General features: G+C 41.4%; 1 protein-coding gene across 3 annotated transcripts in view; it reads right to left on the bottom strand.

Annotated features, from left to right (window-relative positions):
- PRKN (parkin RBR E3 ubiquitin protein ligase) overlaps positions 1-17,155 on the bottom strand; it is a 1,272,474-nt gene that overhangs the window by 858,013 nt on the left and 397,306 nt on the right. For all 3 annotated transcript variants that reach the window (XM_047769780.1, XM_047769781.1, XM_047769779.1), the window contains exon 3: positions 11,891-12,119. In XM_047769780.1, coding sequence (XP_047625736.1) covers positions 11,891-12,119 — 229 coding nt within the window. The remainder of the gene's footprint in view (positions 1-11,890; positions 12,120-17,155) is intronic.

The following is a 17,155-nucleotide window of genomic DNA, read 5'->3' as shown; positions in this document are numbered from 1 at the left end:
GGGATTTTACTTAATCCACTAGCCAAACAAATGGACATTTGATTCCCAAGCAAATTACAACCCCACTCACGGACTAAATATTGTACACAGAGAAGATACACACTACTGTATGAAATTGATAATTGACAAGAACCTACTGTGTAGCACAGGAAAATCTACTCAATAATTTGTAATGACCTATATGGGAAAAAGGAATAGATATGTTTATTTGTATAACTGATCTGCTTTACTGCACACCTGAAACTAGAACAACAGTGTAAGCCAACTATACTCCAAATAGCTTAAAAAAGTAAAAATAAAAATAAATGACTACACCCATTTCTAATAAAAACTTTACAGAGAATGAGCATAGAGGGAACCTACCTCAACATAATAGAAAATCATATATGAAAAAACCATAGCTAACATCATTCTCAGTGGTGAAAAGTTGAAAATGTTTCCTAAGATTAGGAACAAGACAAGGATGTCCACTTTAGCCACTTTTATTCAACATAGTTTTGGAACTTCTAGGCACATCAATCAGAGAAGAAAAAGAAATAAAAGGAATCCAAATTGGAAAAGAAGAAGTAAAACTATCACTGTTTGCAGATGACATGGTATTATACCTAGAAAACCCTAAAGGCAGCACCAAAAAAACTGTTAGAACTCATTAATGAATTTAGCATAGTTGCAGGCTACAAAATTAATACCCAGAAATCAATTGCATTTCTAATGCTAATAATGAAAAATCAGAAAGAGAAATCAGAGAAACCATCCCTTTACAATTGCATCAAAAAGAATAAAATATCTCAGCATAAACCCACCTAAAGAGACAGAAGACCTATACTCTGAAAACTAAAAGATGCTGATGAAAGAAATCAAAGATGACACAAGCAGATGGAAAGACATGCCCTGCTCTTGGATTGGAAGAATCAATACCATCAAAACGACTATACTACCCAAGGCAATCTACAGATTCAATGTAATCCCTACCAAATTACCAAAGACATTCTTCACAGGACTAGAGCAGAATATTTTAAAATTTGTATGGAGTTCCCATCATGGCTCAGTGGTTAGGGAAACTGACTAGCAACCATGAGGATGTGGGTTCCATCCCTGGCCTTGCTCAGTGGGTTAAGGATCCAGCATTGCCATGAGCTGTGGTGTAGGTCACAGACACGGCCCAGATCCTGAGTTGCTGTGGCTGTGGTGTAGGCCAGTGGCTACAGCTGATTTGACCCCTAGCCTGTGCTATGGGTATACAGACCTGAAAAGACAAAAGACAAAAATAATAATAATAATAAATAAATAAATAAATAAATAATAAATAAAATAAATTTTTTATGGAAACACAGGAGACCCCAAATAGCCAAAGCAATATTGACAAAATAAAACGAAAATGAAGGAATCAAGCTTCCTGATTTTAGACAATACTACCAAGCTACAGTCATCAAAATAATACGGTACTGGCACAAAAACAGAAATATAGATCAATGGAATAGGACAGAAAGCCCAGAAGAAAATCCAAGCACCTATGCTTAACTAATCTATGACAAAGAGAAAAAAAATATAGTGGAAGAAAGAGAGTCTCTTCAATAAATGGTGATGGGAAAACTAGAAAGCTACATGTAAAAGTATAAAAAGTAGAACACTATCTAACACCATATACAAAAATAAACTCAAAACGGATTAAAGACTTAAATATAAGGCCAAATACTATAAAACTCCTGGAGGAAACACAGAACACTCTTGACATAAATCACAGTAACATCTTTTTTGATCCACCTCCTAGAATAATGACAATAAAGACACAAATAAACTAATGGGATCTAATCAAACTCAAAAGCTTTTGCACAGCAAAGGAAACCATTAAAAAAATTGAAAAGACAACCCACAGAATGGGAGAAAATCTTTGCCAACCATGCGAGAGACAAAGGCCTAATCATCAAAATATACAAAGAACTCATGCAACTCAACAACAACAACAAAAAACAACCTAATTGAAAAATGGGCAGAAGACCTAAATAGACATTTCTCCAAAGAAGATATGCAGATGGCCAACAGGCACAAGAAAAAATGCTCAACATCACTAATTATTAGAGAAGTGCAAATCAAAACTATGAGGTACCACCTCACACCAGTCAGAATGGCCATCATTAACAAGTCAACAAGTAAAAAATGCTGAATAGGGTGTTGAGAAAAAGGTACCTTCCTCCACTGTTGGTGGGAATGTAAATTGGTACAACCACTATGGAAAACAGTATGGAGATACCTCAGGAAACTAAATATAGAACTACCGGGAGTTCCCATTGTGGCTTGGTGGTTAACAAATCCGACTAGGAACCATGAGGTTGCGGGTTCGATTCCTGCCCTTGCTCAGTGGGTTAAGGATCTGGCGTTGCTGTAAGCTGTGGCACAGGTCACAGACACAGCTTGGATCCCAAGTTGCTGTGGCTCTGGTGTAGGCCAGCAGCTACAGCTCCGATTAGACCCCTAGCCTGGGAAGCTCCATGTGCCACCAGTGCGGCCCTAAAAAGACCAAAAAAAAAAAAAAAAAAAAAAAGAACTACCATATGACCCAGCAATTTCACTGCTGGGCATATATCTGGACAAAACCCTCATTGAAAAAGATGCATGCACCCCTATCTTCATAGCAGCACTATTTGCAATAGTCAAGACATGGAAAAACCTAAATGTCCATTGACAGATGAATGGATTAAAAAGATGTGGTACATAATATAATGGAATACTACTCAGCCATAAAAAAGACAAACTAATGCCATTTGCAGCAACATGGATGGAACTAGAGATTCTCATACTAAGTGAAGTAAACCAGAAAAAAAAAAGGCAAATATCATATGATATCACTTATTTGCGGAATCTAAAATACGGAATAGATGATCCTACCTAAAAAACAGAAACAGACTTGGGGTTCCCAGGGGGGAAAGGAGAGGAAGTGGGAGGGATGGGCATTTTGGGGTTTTTTTTTGGATGCAAACTGTTATATTTGGAATGGATAGGCAATGGGGACCTACCGTACAGCACAGGGAAAGTATGTGATTGGGTCATGCTGCTTTACAACAGAACTTGAAGAAACATTATAAATCAACCATATTTTAATAATAAAAATAAAAGAAATAAAAATAAATGACTACCTTCCCCCCAAAAAGTTAGAGCATTAACATTCCAAGAATCAGAGTGTAATAACACACCTCTAATACCAAAGGTAGTAAATTTAATTTTATCTTTTGGGGTTGAGGAAACACTTTTAAGATCTTACAAAAGTTCAGAAATATCATTTGGAAAATTAATTATGATTCAATAGATTTAGAAGGTGTAGGAGATTGGGCTGGATTCTGTGTATTACCTAAAAAGTGAATTAAAAATGAAGGTCCAGAGAGTACACTTGTCCTGAGGGTTTCAATTTCTTTTATAAAATGGACATTTTGCACACTCCCATAGGTGGAACAAAGATTCCTGAATTAGATGTAAATTTTTTGGAAGCTCTGAGTCTTAGAAAACAACGCCTTCAATACACGTTTCACAAAATTTACAAAGTTTTAAAAGAGGTTATTACAGGAAGTCGACTTTTACCACTCCATGTGTCATTTTTTTCTTTATCTTCCTTCTAACCAAATCAAGAAAATGGAATACTGCCTGCACTTCTGGCATGCTCCATTAATTAGAATGCTTGGACGAGTCCCACGATGGACCTTACCAGCTGGAAATATCCTGCCTCGGGTCAAGTGCAAATCTTACCATCTTGGCACTTGTCCTGCATCCTCCAGAAGGCTTCAGGGCTCCAAGGGCAAAGATGTAAATTCTCTACCGTCCTGGGGCCTGAGGCCCCCAGGAGAGGGGCACACGCACATCACACACTGTAGAGGCCGTGTATGGAGAGCACACAGTCACAGAGACCTCATGTAGTCTAAGCCGCAAATTCCCTACCCTTTTAGTCACAGTATGACTCTGCAGAGGGGACATTAGGAAAATCGAAACATCCTGGGGCTACCGGCAAAGCACCCACTGAACCTTAGCGATTTGAACATCGTCACTTTCCACCATTCTCCCCCACAGATCCTTCCTTACTTCTTATGTTTTAAAACAAACAACACACAACAACAGCAACTAAGGACACTTCCCACAGAGTCACATGTGCCAAGCCAGGCACTGAAAGAAGCAGAGTGAGAAGGTCGGCCTCGGTCAGTCTTGCCCATTTCTGGCATAAGCTCACCCACCCAGCCAACTAGGAGACATTGCTGAGGTCAGCTGCTCACACACACAGCATCTGGGCTTCCTGCCCGTAATCCTGTCACCCATAGAAGGACACACTGGCACTCCTTCCAGCTTTACTCAACTGCATTATGCATTTAAGAAAAAAAAAAAAAAAATGCACCATATGCAGAACGCTTTCTTAAACACCAGCAGAGAAAGTAAGATGCGACTGACAGTTTTCGGAGCTGTTTTTTGTCATGGAGACTTTGGGCACTCAGAGCTCCCCACAAAGATCTTTCGGATGCCATGAATCCTCTGAAGCCGTGACATAATCCAGCCAGGGCTCGCTCTCTCTGAACATTCCACAGGCTCACCTACCTCTCAGGGTGTCACCGACCTCTTCCCCGTCCTCCTCCAACCCCCCAACAGCGACAAGTTCTTCTTATCTTTTAAAGCCCACCTAGGATGCCTGTCTGGCCTCCCCCTCCTCTAAGTCCCCATATCACACTGATTTACCTCTTATTTGGAACGTACTTCATTTCAAAGTCTACACGTGCATATACACTAAGCTGTGAACTGTTTGACGGTCTTGATCTTCCCATTAACCCCTGCATAACCTGTTATCAAGAAGTTCTCTGAAGTTCTGACTCACACTATAACACAAGTGGATATGAAAGGCATCAGGCTAAGTGAAATAAGCCAGGCACAAAAAGACATACAGAGTATGATTCCACTTATATAAAGTATCTACAGCAGTCCAGTTCATAGAGATGAAAAGTAGAACTGTGGCGCCAGGGGCTGCAGGCCAGGGAAACAGAGAGCAGTTAATGGCTACCAGGCTTCAGTTTTGCAAAATGGAAAACTTTTGGAAATTGATTGCGTAACAGTGTGAATATCCTGGAGTTTCCTGGTTGCCTAAGTGGTTAAAGATCTGGCATTGTCACTGCAGTAGCTTGGGTTTGATCCCTGGCCTGGAAACTTCTGTATGCTGTAGGCACAGCCAAAAAAAAAAAAAAAAGTGAATACCCTTAACACTGCTGAATTGTACACTTAGAAATGGTTAAAATGGTAAATTTTATGTTTTGTGTTCTTTACCATAATAATAACAATAATAATAATAAAAAGTACGCAGAAGACAGCTGAAAATACCAAACGAGAGAGCTATTTATTTAACACCTGTGCCATTCTGTGTGGAGTGCTTGATCATCTCTAACCTCCTGCTTATCCGGTTCTGACTTCCGTAGGCTTAGCGCTGTTGCTGGTTCTCTGCACATCCCGTGGCACACAGCACGTGCTCTCCTCATGCAGCTACGGACCGTTTGTCCCCACCACATGTGATGAACTTGTAAGAGTTGAAGAGTTGTAAGGGTCATTTTACATGTTGAATAAAACTTTGGCAGTATGATAACACATCCAGTACCATCCATGTTCCAGGCAATGAAGGTAGGAACTCTATGAGCCTTACTTGCATTTAATGAGCCTCCCTTCAAAGTGGAAAGCAAAAAATGTGACAAGGAACTAATTACAGTGCAGTGAGGCATCTCTCATTGTCCATGAGGCACTGGTTCCAGGAACACCCCCCCCCCCCCCCGACCTCAAGACTCCAAAATCCATGGATGCTCAAGTCCCTTCTATAAAATGGTATAGTATTTGCATATAACTTACACTTATCCTACTAGGTACTTTAAATCATATCCGGATTACTCACGACACCTAATATGATGCAAATCTATGTATGTAAAGAGTTGTAAATACAATGTCAATGTTATGTAAGTAGTTGCCAGGCAATTGACATATTCAAATTTTGCTTTTTGGAACTTTCTGCATTTTTTTTCCCCAAATATTTTTCAACCGCAGTTGGTTTAATCCATGGCTGTGGACCCCCAGGATATGGAAGGCCAACTTTATATGGAAAGCACAATAAAAAGGAATGGGAAACTCACTCTGCTTTTGGAATGGTGTTCAGCCTTCTTGGAAAGGAACACAGGGCTATTTTCTCGAACTCAAAAACCCACCTCCAAATATGTCAGGTGGGCGAGATTCCTCTTAAAATGCAATATCATTTTCTGTGTTTTCACATATCATACTGAGAGAGTAAATTAGAGTAAAATTTCTACTCAGAGAAAATAACAAGTACTTGGTAGAATCATAATGTATTTTTAATAATTTGATGTGATGGCAACTTTAAATTGCTCTAGTATGACTTCCAAAATTTTGTCGTTTCAGGGAAGGTTTAAAGCTGTCCAACACACCAAGAAATTCACACCATCTAGTTTAAAGTCATTAGCATGTATAATACACACTTTCAAGTACCTGAGATTTTATCTTTGGATAACATGAGAATTAATCTGAAGTTTGTCATTCTGTTTCATTAGGAGGCTCCCATGACTGATGCGTATTTGGCAGGTGGCAACTAATTTATAATCCCAGAATAATTTTCATCTTGTATGACATTCAACCACTGGCATGAAATTGCTGATAAGAACATATTCTCTGATAATCATGATGTATCTCTAGTATGTATCCAGGGCTCAAGTCTTAGGAGTCATTTCATTTATTGCTTAGAGCAGTTTTAGGTTTATGGCATATCTGAGCAAAGAGGAGAGAGCGCCTGTTTATCCCCTTTCCCAACACACGCCAGCTGCCCCACTAATCAACATCCCTCTCCAGAGCAGTGTATTTGCTACAACCTGTGAACCTATCTGAACACATCATTACGATTCAAATCCATGGTTCCCACTGGGGCTCACTCTAGGTATCTCATATTCTACGGATTTTACAATGGCGTGGAATCCACCACTGTATCAGTTAACAGAATAGTTAACTCTGTCCTAAAAAGCCTCTGTACCCTGACTATTCATCCAACCCTCCCCCGACAACCCCCGGCAACTTCTGAGGTTTTTATTGTCTCCATAATTTTCTCTTTTCCAGAATCTCATATAGTTGGAATCATACCGTCTTAGGCGTCTCCACTTGGTTTCTTTTTCTTAACAATGTGCATTTAAGTTTCCTCCACATCTTTTCACGGCTTGATGGCTTATTTCTCTTTTGCACTAAATGATATTGTCTGGATACACTACAGTGTAGCTATTCACTTATGTAAGAACATCTTGGTTGCTACCAAATTTTGGCCATTAGGAACAAAGCTTCTGTAAACATCTGCATGCAGATTATTGTGTGAACATATGTTTTTGATCCATCTGAGTAAAAACCAAGAAGCACAATTGCTGGTTGTATGGTAAGTATATGTTTAATGAGAAACTGTCAAATCATGTTCCGAAGTGGCTGTCCCATTTTACATTCCCACTAGCAAGAATGAAAGTTGATGTTGCTCCATATTCCGACCATTATATGGTGTTGTCAGTGCTTGGGATTTTAGCCATTCTAAAAGGTGTATAGTGATAGCTCCTTTTTTTTTTTTTTTTTATTTGCAGATCCCTAATGACATATGATATGGAGCATCTTTTCATATGGTCACGTGCTATCGGTGTATCTTCTTCAGTAAGGTGTCTATGCAGGTCTTTTCCCAATTTTTCACAGATTGTTCATTTAATTATCATTGAGTTTTGAGATTCTGTATATTTTAGGAAACAGTCCTTAAAATCTATGTCTATTTCTTTCTTTAATTTTTTTTCCATTTCTTCGACCGATTTTTTTTTCATTTTTTTAAAATCTATGTCTATTTTTTGCAAATATTTTCTCCCCAATGACTTGTCTTCTCATTCTTTTGACATTGTCTTTCACAGAGCAGAAAAATTTAATTTTAATGAAGTCCAGCTTATCATTTATTTATTTCGTGGATCATGCCTTTGGCGTATCTAAAAAGTCATCACTTAGGTTTTCTCCTCTGTTATCTTCCAGGTGTTTTAGTATTATGTCTAAAATGTAGCTCTCCGATCCATGATCCATTTTGAGTTATTTTTTGTGCATGAAGAGTGTAAAGTTTTTTGGTTTTTGTTTTTGTTTTTTTTTTCGGCTGCGTCCATCACATATGGAAGGGCTCTCTGTTCTCCAGAACTCATTGTCTATTTGATCAATATCACACTCTCTTGATTATCACAGCTTTGTAGAAATTCCTAACTTCAGATAGCATTAGTCTTTTGATTTTGTTCTTCTTTAATATTGCATTGGCTATGCTGGTTCTTTTGCCTCCCCAGTACAAGCTTTAGAATAAATTTATTGATATTCACTTGCTAAAATTTTGACTGTAATTGTACATGTTAAACTGGGAAGCTGACATCTTGATAATATTGTGTCTCCTTATCCATGAACATGGAAATCCTCTCTATTTATTTAGTTCTTTGATTTCTTTCAGCAAAGTTGTGTAATTTTCCTTATACAGATCCTGGACATATTTTGTTAGGCTCATTTCTAAGTACTCCACTTTGAGAGTTGCTAATGTAAATGGTATTTTTCTAATTACACCTCTTCAGTGCTGGTTATAAGAAAGCAATTGATTCTTTTATATTAATCTTCTATCATACAACATTGATAAAATCAATGATTAGTTCCAAAAGTTGGTTTTTTGGGCAAATCTTTCAGATTTTTTTACATAGACCACCATACCATCTATGAACAAAGTTGGTTTTATGTCTTCTTCCCAATTTGTATACCTTTTATTTCCTTTCCCTGACTTATTGAATTATCTAGGATTTCCAGTATAACTTTGACAAGGAATGGTAGAGGTAATTTATTTTAAATTTATATTTGTCTATTTTTAATTCTTTTCTATTTTACATTTCCAAGTTTTATTTCAGTAATTCATTCCAGCATGTAATGCTTCATCAAAAGTTTTCTCTTTCATTTAGTAAAAAGATGGACACTTATTGTATAGAAAAATGTTCCTGAATGCCCTACTATTTCCCTTCTCCTGCACCAGCCACATTGTCCTCCTTGCTCCCAGGTGTGGTCCTGCCTTGGGTTCATATACTCACTGACCTCTCCAGCCTGAGACTCTTGAATGGACACTTCCTGTAGTGCTCTCCTCAAATGTCACTTTATCAGAAAGGCCTCTGACCACATTATACAAAACAGGACCCCTCCCAACCCTCTCTATTCCCTTAAACTGCTAAAGTTTTCACCAGAGGACATATAACTTACCAGCTATTTTCTTGTGATTATTCTCTTCTCTCCCCAACTAGGATGAGATTCTCCTGGGTAGGCAATTTTATTTATTTTTTTGCCTTTTTTTTAGAGCCACACCCTTGGCATATGGAAGTGCCCAGGCTAGGGACCAAATTGGAGCTGAAGCCACTGGTCTATGCCACATCCACAGCAACACGGGATCCAAGCCATGTCTGTGACCTACACCACAGCTCACGGCAACACCAGATCCTTAACCTGCTGAATGAGGCCAGGGATCGAAACTGCATCCTCATGGATGCTAGTCAGATTCATTTCTGCTGAGCCACGATGGGAACTCCTGGGTAGGCAATTTGATTATTTCTAGTTCCTGCCATATCGCAGCACCTAGAATTGTGCCTGGCATGGAATATGGATTCATTAACTATTTAAATAGTTAACTTTATGACAAATATTAGTGAATATATCTTTTTTTTCCATAGATCCAATAGCTTCTTCTCATTTGTTTGTCAGGAGATGATGAATGGTGTTTCATTAAGGAAACACCAATACAGCACCTGAACTTCCTTCATGCATTCGGTTCCTGGAGTCCGGGAGTACCTAACTCAATGCTCCTTTTCAAATGTTTATAAAATAATATACTTAAATTCCATTAACAATATTTTAAACAATACGATTTCTTACTATTATAGACAGTGTTACTCAAAGCATGGCCCAAGGGACCATACTTTTAACAAGACCTGGGAGCTTAGAAAGGCCGATGCTCAACCTCCACCCCAGGCAGACTGGGCTGGACCCAGCCCTCAGGTGACTCCAACGAGCAATGAACCACGAGAACCACTACTTCAAGGAATTGTTAAATGACTCCTTTCAGTTCGTTGACTTCCTCTTATAAATCATAATCTACCATTCCAAGCTTCTAAGTGCAAAGAATACAACCGGCTGTCACTACACAACATGGCATTGCCTCTTCTATTGGCCAACTATCCTTTTCCACCTATAAAACCTGAAAGACATGTTCTCAAGTTGCAGCTCTTACTTGTTGCAGCTACTTTTGTGGCTACAGCCAAACTATCCACCCTTTAGAGTCCTCTCACATTTAGCAAGCCCTTAAATTCTTCCTTTTCTAATCTGAACACCCTGGAAATACACAGACACAAAAACGGTTTCTCTCAAATTTATTTCTTAAAGACAGAGGCTTTTCTCTCTCTCTCTCTCTCTCTAGGGCTACACCTGCAGCACATGGAAGTTCCCAGGCTACGGGTCTAATCAGAGCTGCAGCTGCCAGCTTACGCCACAGCCACAGCAATGCAGGATCCGGGCAGCATCTGTGACTCTACACCATAGCTCATGGCAACGCTGGATCCTTAACCCACTGAGCGAGGCCAGGGATTCAATCTGTGTCCTCAAGGATTCCAGCTGGGTTCGCTACCACTGAGCCACCATGGGAACTCCCAAAAGACAGAGGCTTTGAAACATTTTGTAACCAGGGGCCTTTTTTTTCTTCCCCAAATGAAATTCATTGTAGATGCTTCATTTATAAAACTATGAGAGAGCTCTGGCTGCTATGGATTGACTGGTCTGTCCACCTGTATACCCATGTCTTCAGTTACTGTGTGTGGGAGAGAAATAACATTTTCCCTTGTACAGTCATTGTAGTATTTTGTATTTTTTGTCACATGTGGTCAAAGCCTGTTATAATTTTGACTCTTTAGATTGGAGAATAAAAAACTAAGGGAAACACATTAATATTGTCAAAATAAGAAAGGGGTCACCATTCTTGCAAAAAAAAAAAGAAAAAAGAAAAAATCTTAAAAGGGACTGTAGCATAAAAAGAAGGAAAACTTCTTTCACACAAAGGAACTGTTGACTTGGTTATTTGTTCTTAGAACACATACGTGACCAGAATTACTGCTGAAGTTCTCTTATTCCTTTTTAAAAATTTCTTTATATCATCAGAAACATAATCAACCAAAATTTATTTATCTTTTTTATAGCCTCACCTGCAGCATATGAAGGTTCCCAGGCTAGGAGGTCACTGCAGAACTGCAGCAGCAGGCCTGTGCCACAGCCACAGCAATGCCAGATCTGAGCCACATCTCCAAGCTACACCACAGCTGGCGACAATGCCGGATCCTGAACCCACTGAGCGAGGCCAGGAGTCAAACCTGTGTCCTCAGAGACTATGTCGGGTTCTTAGCCCACTGAGCCACAATGGGAACTCCCAAAATGTATTTTAAGAAAGTAAGAAATATAAGAAGAGAAAAGCAGAAGTTGTGAGAGATGCACAGGTACCCTGGTCACATTTTGAGCCTGGCGCAGCATATCACATGTTCCCGACACCCCCAGCTCCTCCTAAATAAACCCAAAATATTACCGCCATGGTCCTGACACCTTTCCATCCCTTGCATTCATTTTTCATATAAAGGTCCTGTCTCATTGCACGTATTAAATGTGTCAACTCAAATTTTACATCCATAACCTCTCACTCTAGGCAAGTCTCCGTTTACAGTTTAAAACGTGTTGTGGACTAAATACACAGCGAGGCCGTTCTCCGTGGAGATGCCACCCCGCAGAACACTTTGCTGGCCGCAGACAGAGCCATCACACTCACCGGGCCTTCCAGCTGGCGCGGCACCGTCGGCGCTGTCATCCTGCAGAATAACCGCCAGGCCCACGGCGTCCCCCGGGAGGACGGAGCCGCTGAGGTCCACGTGGGTCAGGCTCGCGGGCTCCCTCCCTGCGCGGCCCGGGCGGTGCCCTGCAGCCACGCCCCTTTCTTGGCCATTTCTCTGGGGTCGCAGCACCACGTGAACGATGCTCTGCTGGTCCAGGTCACAGCGCTGTGGGGAGCGAAACAGAAACACCGCAGGCATCAGAACACCGGGTCGGGTGGAACTCGCCTTCGGTTCTTTTTTTTTTTTAATGATTTTTATTTTTGCCATTAGAGTCGATTTGCAGTGTTCTGTCCATTTCTACAGTCCGGCAGCACAGCCCGTCAGAGGGCCTTCAGTCAGAGGGGGTGAAAGACACCGGCTCATGGCTGATGCCTGCGAGCAGTCATGGAACCGAAAGGCAGGTGACGCATGTGACTGATCAGGATAGACAGCTTGCCTATAGCAGGTCCAGCCCTGACACACGTGTGTGTTACACAGTGGTGGTGAACCAGGGCCAGAAACTGAAACACTCGAATAAAGGGAGAACAAGGACAGGAGAAAACTGAAGCAGTGTTCCAGGGGCCGTGAAATCCGGCAGGAAAGAAGCATGTGTCACACTGCATACAGGAGCACCCTGAAAAGTAATATGTTTTTAAAACTGATTTAGCAGAAATGCTATGTCCTTATAATTATCGAAGTTAAACACCAGCACTCATTTCTGCTTTTAAAAGCACGGAGAGTTGGTTATTGCCAATTACGGGGCATTTTCCCTAGAATTTACAATTCACCAGTTCACAGTGGACCCCACATACACCCCCAGCACCACTAGCCATCACGCTGCCAGGCCAACAAAGCAAGAGGAGAGGGTACGGAGGCCAAGCTAGGATCATTCACCATTTCCATCCAGTCTCACCATTAAAATCAGCACACATCTGCAGAAATGTGTTGCATCTATATACTGCTGTCTATGAGCAGGAGCCTTTAAAGTTCAGTAGAACTGAGGTGACACCTCAGACCATTTGCTAGGACAGAAACTAACTTAAGCCAAATCTCAGTTTCAGAATATCTAGTAGGTAGAAGCAGTGGCGCATCATGTCTGTCCTTCCTCCCACAGAGTGAGGACTCTGCCTTCTCAACAACCCCAGCGCCATCCGCCCCCAGCTCAGGGAGTTTAAAGAACGCCCACCCCAACCACGACAATGCCTGTCACCGTCATAAACCCCCATCCTTCCTCAAGTGCTCTGCTGTCACTGCCAGCACTTCTGCCCACACCACCACTTGCTGACTGCCTCGTCCACCCAGGAAGGTCACCACTCCCTGTGCCCTCCAGTCCTAAATCCCACTCTAAGCTCGTCTCATCCCAGGTCCTGGACCTCTGTCGCATCAACACCTCCTCCTCCTGCTGCCTGTCCCTGCAGCTTCCCAGCTGTCCCCAGAACCACTCCTACTCAGCAGCAGTCACTCTGTGTCATTCTCTGTCCCCTCAGTCTGCCCCTTTCTGATGTCCCTATTTCTGTCAAAGCACCACCGTCCCCCATATTATTCAAGTGTCGAGGCTTCCCTTCCCACCTAAAACTGATTCCTCTCCTGTGTTTTCTAGAAGGTTCAACAGAAAGACCAGCTCGGGCGCTCCTCCCAGCTGGAGGTTACCTCCCGCGAGGCCCCGAGGGTATAATTCTGACGCGGAAGTGCCCTTCACATCCTCAGCCCCTTACATCCTAATCACCACCTGCCCATCTCAGGCCTTCATCATCACAGGAGCTTTGTAATTACTTCCTTACCTCTTGTCTTTCCCCACAATCCTTTAGTATAAGAATTTTTGCTGTGCTAAAAAAAAAAAAGATAGTCCCTGTTATGGTTCAGCAGGTTATGAACCCGACTAGTATCCATGAGGATGTGGGTTCAATCCCTGGCCTCACCCGGTGGGTTCAGAATCCGGCATTGCTGTGAGCTATGGTGTAGGGTGCCGATGGCGGCTCAGACCCCATATTGCTGTGGCTATGCTGCAGGCAGGTGCAGCTCCGATTCGACCCCTCACCAGGGAACTTCCATATGCTGCAGGTTCGGCCCAAAAAAGCAAAACAAACAAACAAACAAACAAAAAACCCACCTTCTGGTGTGTGTCACATATTCTTTCTAATGTGTCTCAGTATTACTGGTAATATGATCTAGCATCTTATTATCTTTTTCAAGGGTGTTTAGAGTTTTCTCCCTTCTAGACCAACCATCTTAGGATTTTCCTCTTCTTGCCTCTCCTTCCTTGTATGTGCAGCAGATTATATTATCCTTCAAAATCTCCCTTCCTCCTGTCCTTGCTTTTGGGCCTCCTTGCCTTGCGTGTCATCAGCTTTGGCTAATAGGACATTTGCAGATGTGATTGGACCAGGGCCTTAAAATGTGTCTGCCCCACTGCCCTGGCTGTCAAGAGAGAATCCCTGGACGTTTCCATCTCTTCAGCCTGGGTCCCTCAACTGCACACACGGCAGAGACCTGAGCCCGAGCCACAGGGAGGACTGAGCGTGGCCCCACCCACAGCTTGAGCAGAATTTTCCAGCTAAATGCAGGCTTGGGCTGCAACCCCCCCAGCTGACATGAAGACATAGGGGAAACAGGTGCTTATTAATGCATGGCGCTGAGATATTGTGGTTGTCCACTCAGCAGTAATCACTGACAGTACTCTATTTTCCATTGTAATTGGACATAACAGACACTCTACCACCATTACTCATCACCTCCGTGTGCAGCCAGGACTCTAGGAGCAGTACACAGCCTTTAGCCCAAGTCATATCAAACCAACACAAGACCTGAGTACACTCAAGAGTGGCCACGTGAGGACGCACACTTGGCAACAAGGAGGAACAACTGAGAATTGGGCTCCAAACATAGCCTGAGATTTTCACCCATATGCTGTTCTTTTCCAGGAGGCTCAAAAATTCTGTCAGATGAAACTCCTCTCTCCACATTTGGGACTGATGTGCTGCATGTGATCCGGCCAGATAAAAGTAATGGCCTTCTCTCTCCTCTGAGTCCCAATAATCTCTGCCTGCCATGCTTATCTGCTGCAGCGGCCAGAGCTTGGACAGTGTGTGTCTGTGTGTGTGCATGTCTGTGTCTGTGTGTGTCTCTGTGTGTCTGTGTGTGTCTCTGTGTGTGAGAGAGAGAGAGGAGAGGATCTTCCAAATTAACCTGGAAATCCTTGAAAGCTGCAACTGCGTCACCCTTTTCTTTTTATTTACCAAAATGCTTCACGCGGCACTTTGAACCTAGTAGATGTAGAAAATATGTCCATGAATTGAAAACGTAAATGACTGAGAGGAAATTCGAATGAATGAATGACAAATATCAATAGCAAAGACACAATACCCAAAGGGATCCTTGGGGAGTCAGAAGACCGTGGAATAAAGAACATGGAATTTAAAGTCAAGTAGATTTATTAGCTGTATGATTTGGGGCAAATTACTTTCCCTCTATAGCTTCAGTTTCTACATATGTCATTAGCAATAATATTAACGACTTTAAAAATGCAAGGAAATGTACAGAGGGCAGACCACCCCCCATCCACAGTCACAATTTGAAACAAAGTTGTCAAATCACTATCAACATTTACAAGCTTTGAAAACTAAAGAGGGTGGGACCTTATTTTGTTCATCAATACAACCTTGGATTCCTTTTTGGCTGCTTCACTCACACAATCTTATTTGGAAAATGTACAAAGAGTGGAATAAGCAGAATCTACAGATGTGACAGTTATTCTGGTAACTTTCCAGCTTTCTGTGCATTAAAAATTGATGCAAAAAATATCCCTATATGCTCAGATGCCAGGAAACACATGAAGGACCTGAGAAGATTCGCAGGGGCTGATACAATCTGACAAGTATGGAAAAAATCCAAAAACTGAGATTTTCCTTTCAAATCCAGATTTTGCTAAGGCTCAGGGTAGAGCGGCAAGGGGAACAGGAAGACCCCAAGCAGATTTCAGTAGTTACAGTGCTATTTATGGAACACATTTCCCTCAGTCTCCTCCATGTGTTCAGAGACCATTAATTGCTTAATTTAATTCTTTGATTCACTCGTAGAAAACGCTGCTGATCTTAGAACTGGTCCCTTTGCCAGATGGTACAACTGCACCACCACACTGGTTCAGTTCAAAGCCACATTAAAAACATGTCCCATGGACAATAAATTAGATAAAGTTTAGTTGTCTACCCACTCTAAAGCCCCAAATAATATTTAGTTCTCTTGAGAGACAAATAATCCCTTAGCTTTGGGAAGGAGAGATTTTCACCAGAAGGCAGTAGCATTTTCCAATATGGTTTTAAGCTTCTGCAGGGCAACAACATCTTATTTATCTTTGTTTCCTCAAAGACCAGAATACTGCTTGGCAAAGAGGAAACAAGTTATGAATTCAACAAGTAAGGCAGTGACATAAGTTGTTTAGTGTGGACAAAACAAGTGGGTTTTCATTCAGCTGGGGTTGGTTTTAGGCTGTCAAGCAGGGCTGTTGTCCTGCTGCATGTTCAATGTGGAGATACCCCAGGATTAATAAAACATCTATGGGAGTGATGGCCAACCAATGACCAACTCTCACCCAACTAGCCGTTATTCCACAATAGACAAGAAATTGATGTATTTTTATTTTTCCCCAAAGGAATTCTTCTGATGACATGTAGTTAGGATTCAAATGTTTGGGAGCCTGGTAATACAATTAGAATATAAGAAATAGGCAAAATTTGAAAAACCTGATAATGCTTTTCAAAACATCCTTAGCCTTTTTAAACTTTGTAAAAATAAGTAATGTTACTCTAACAAGAAAAATTAATGAGGATTGAAAAGTTACTGGAATGTTTTCCAAGTTCTTAAAGAAGGGTTAGACAGGGAGTTCCCATCGTGGCTCAGTGGTTAACGAATCTGACTAGTATCCATGAAGATGCAGGTTCGATCCCTGGCCTTGCTCAGTGGGTTCAGGATCCAGCATTGCAGCTTGGATCCTGCAGTGCTGTGGCTGTAATGTAGGCCAGCAGCTGTGGCTCAGATTCAACCCCTAGCCTGGGAACCTCCATGTGCCGTGAGTGCAGCCCTAAAAAGAAAAAGAAAAAAAGTTAGACAGGTGAGTCCTAAAATGATTCATAATGAGATTCAAAAACAGTTAATAATGTCACACTGTTAGAAAAGGCTTTCATGTGCTATACCAATAACAATTACATTAATATAAAAGTAAAAGG

This window comes from Phacochoerus africanus, chromosome 2 (assembly GCF_016906955.1).
Source record: "Phacochoerus africanus isolate WHEZ1 chromosome 2, ROS_Pafr_v1, whole genome shotgun sequence".
In the NCBI taxonomy this organism is placed as follows: Eukaryota; Metazoa; Chordata; class Mammalia; order Artiodactyla; family Suidae; genus Phacochoerus; species Phacochoerus africanus.
The sequence above is the reverse complement of the archived record's forward strand: the minus strand, read 5'-3'. Positions and strand labels throughout refer to the sequence as shown.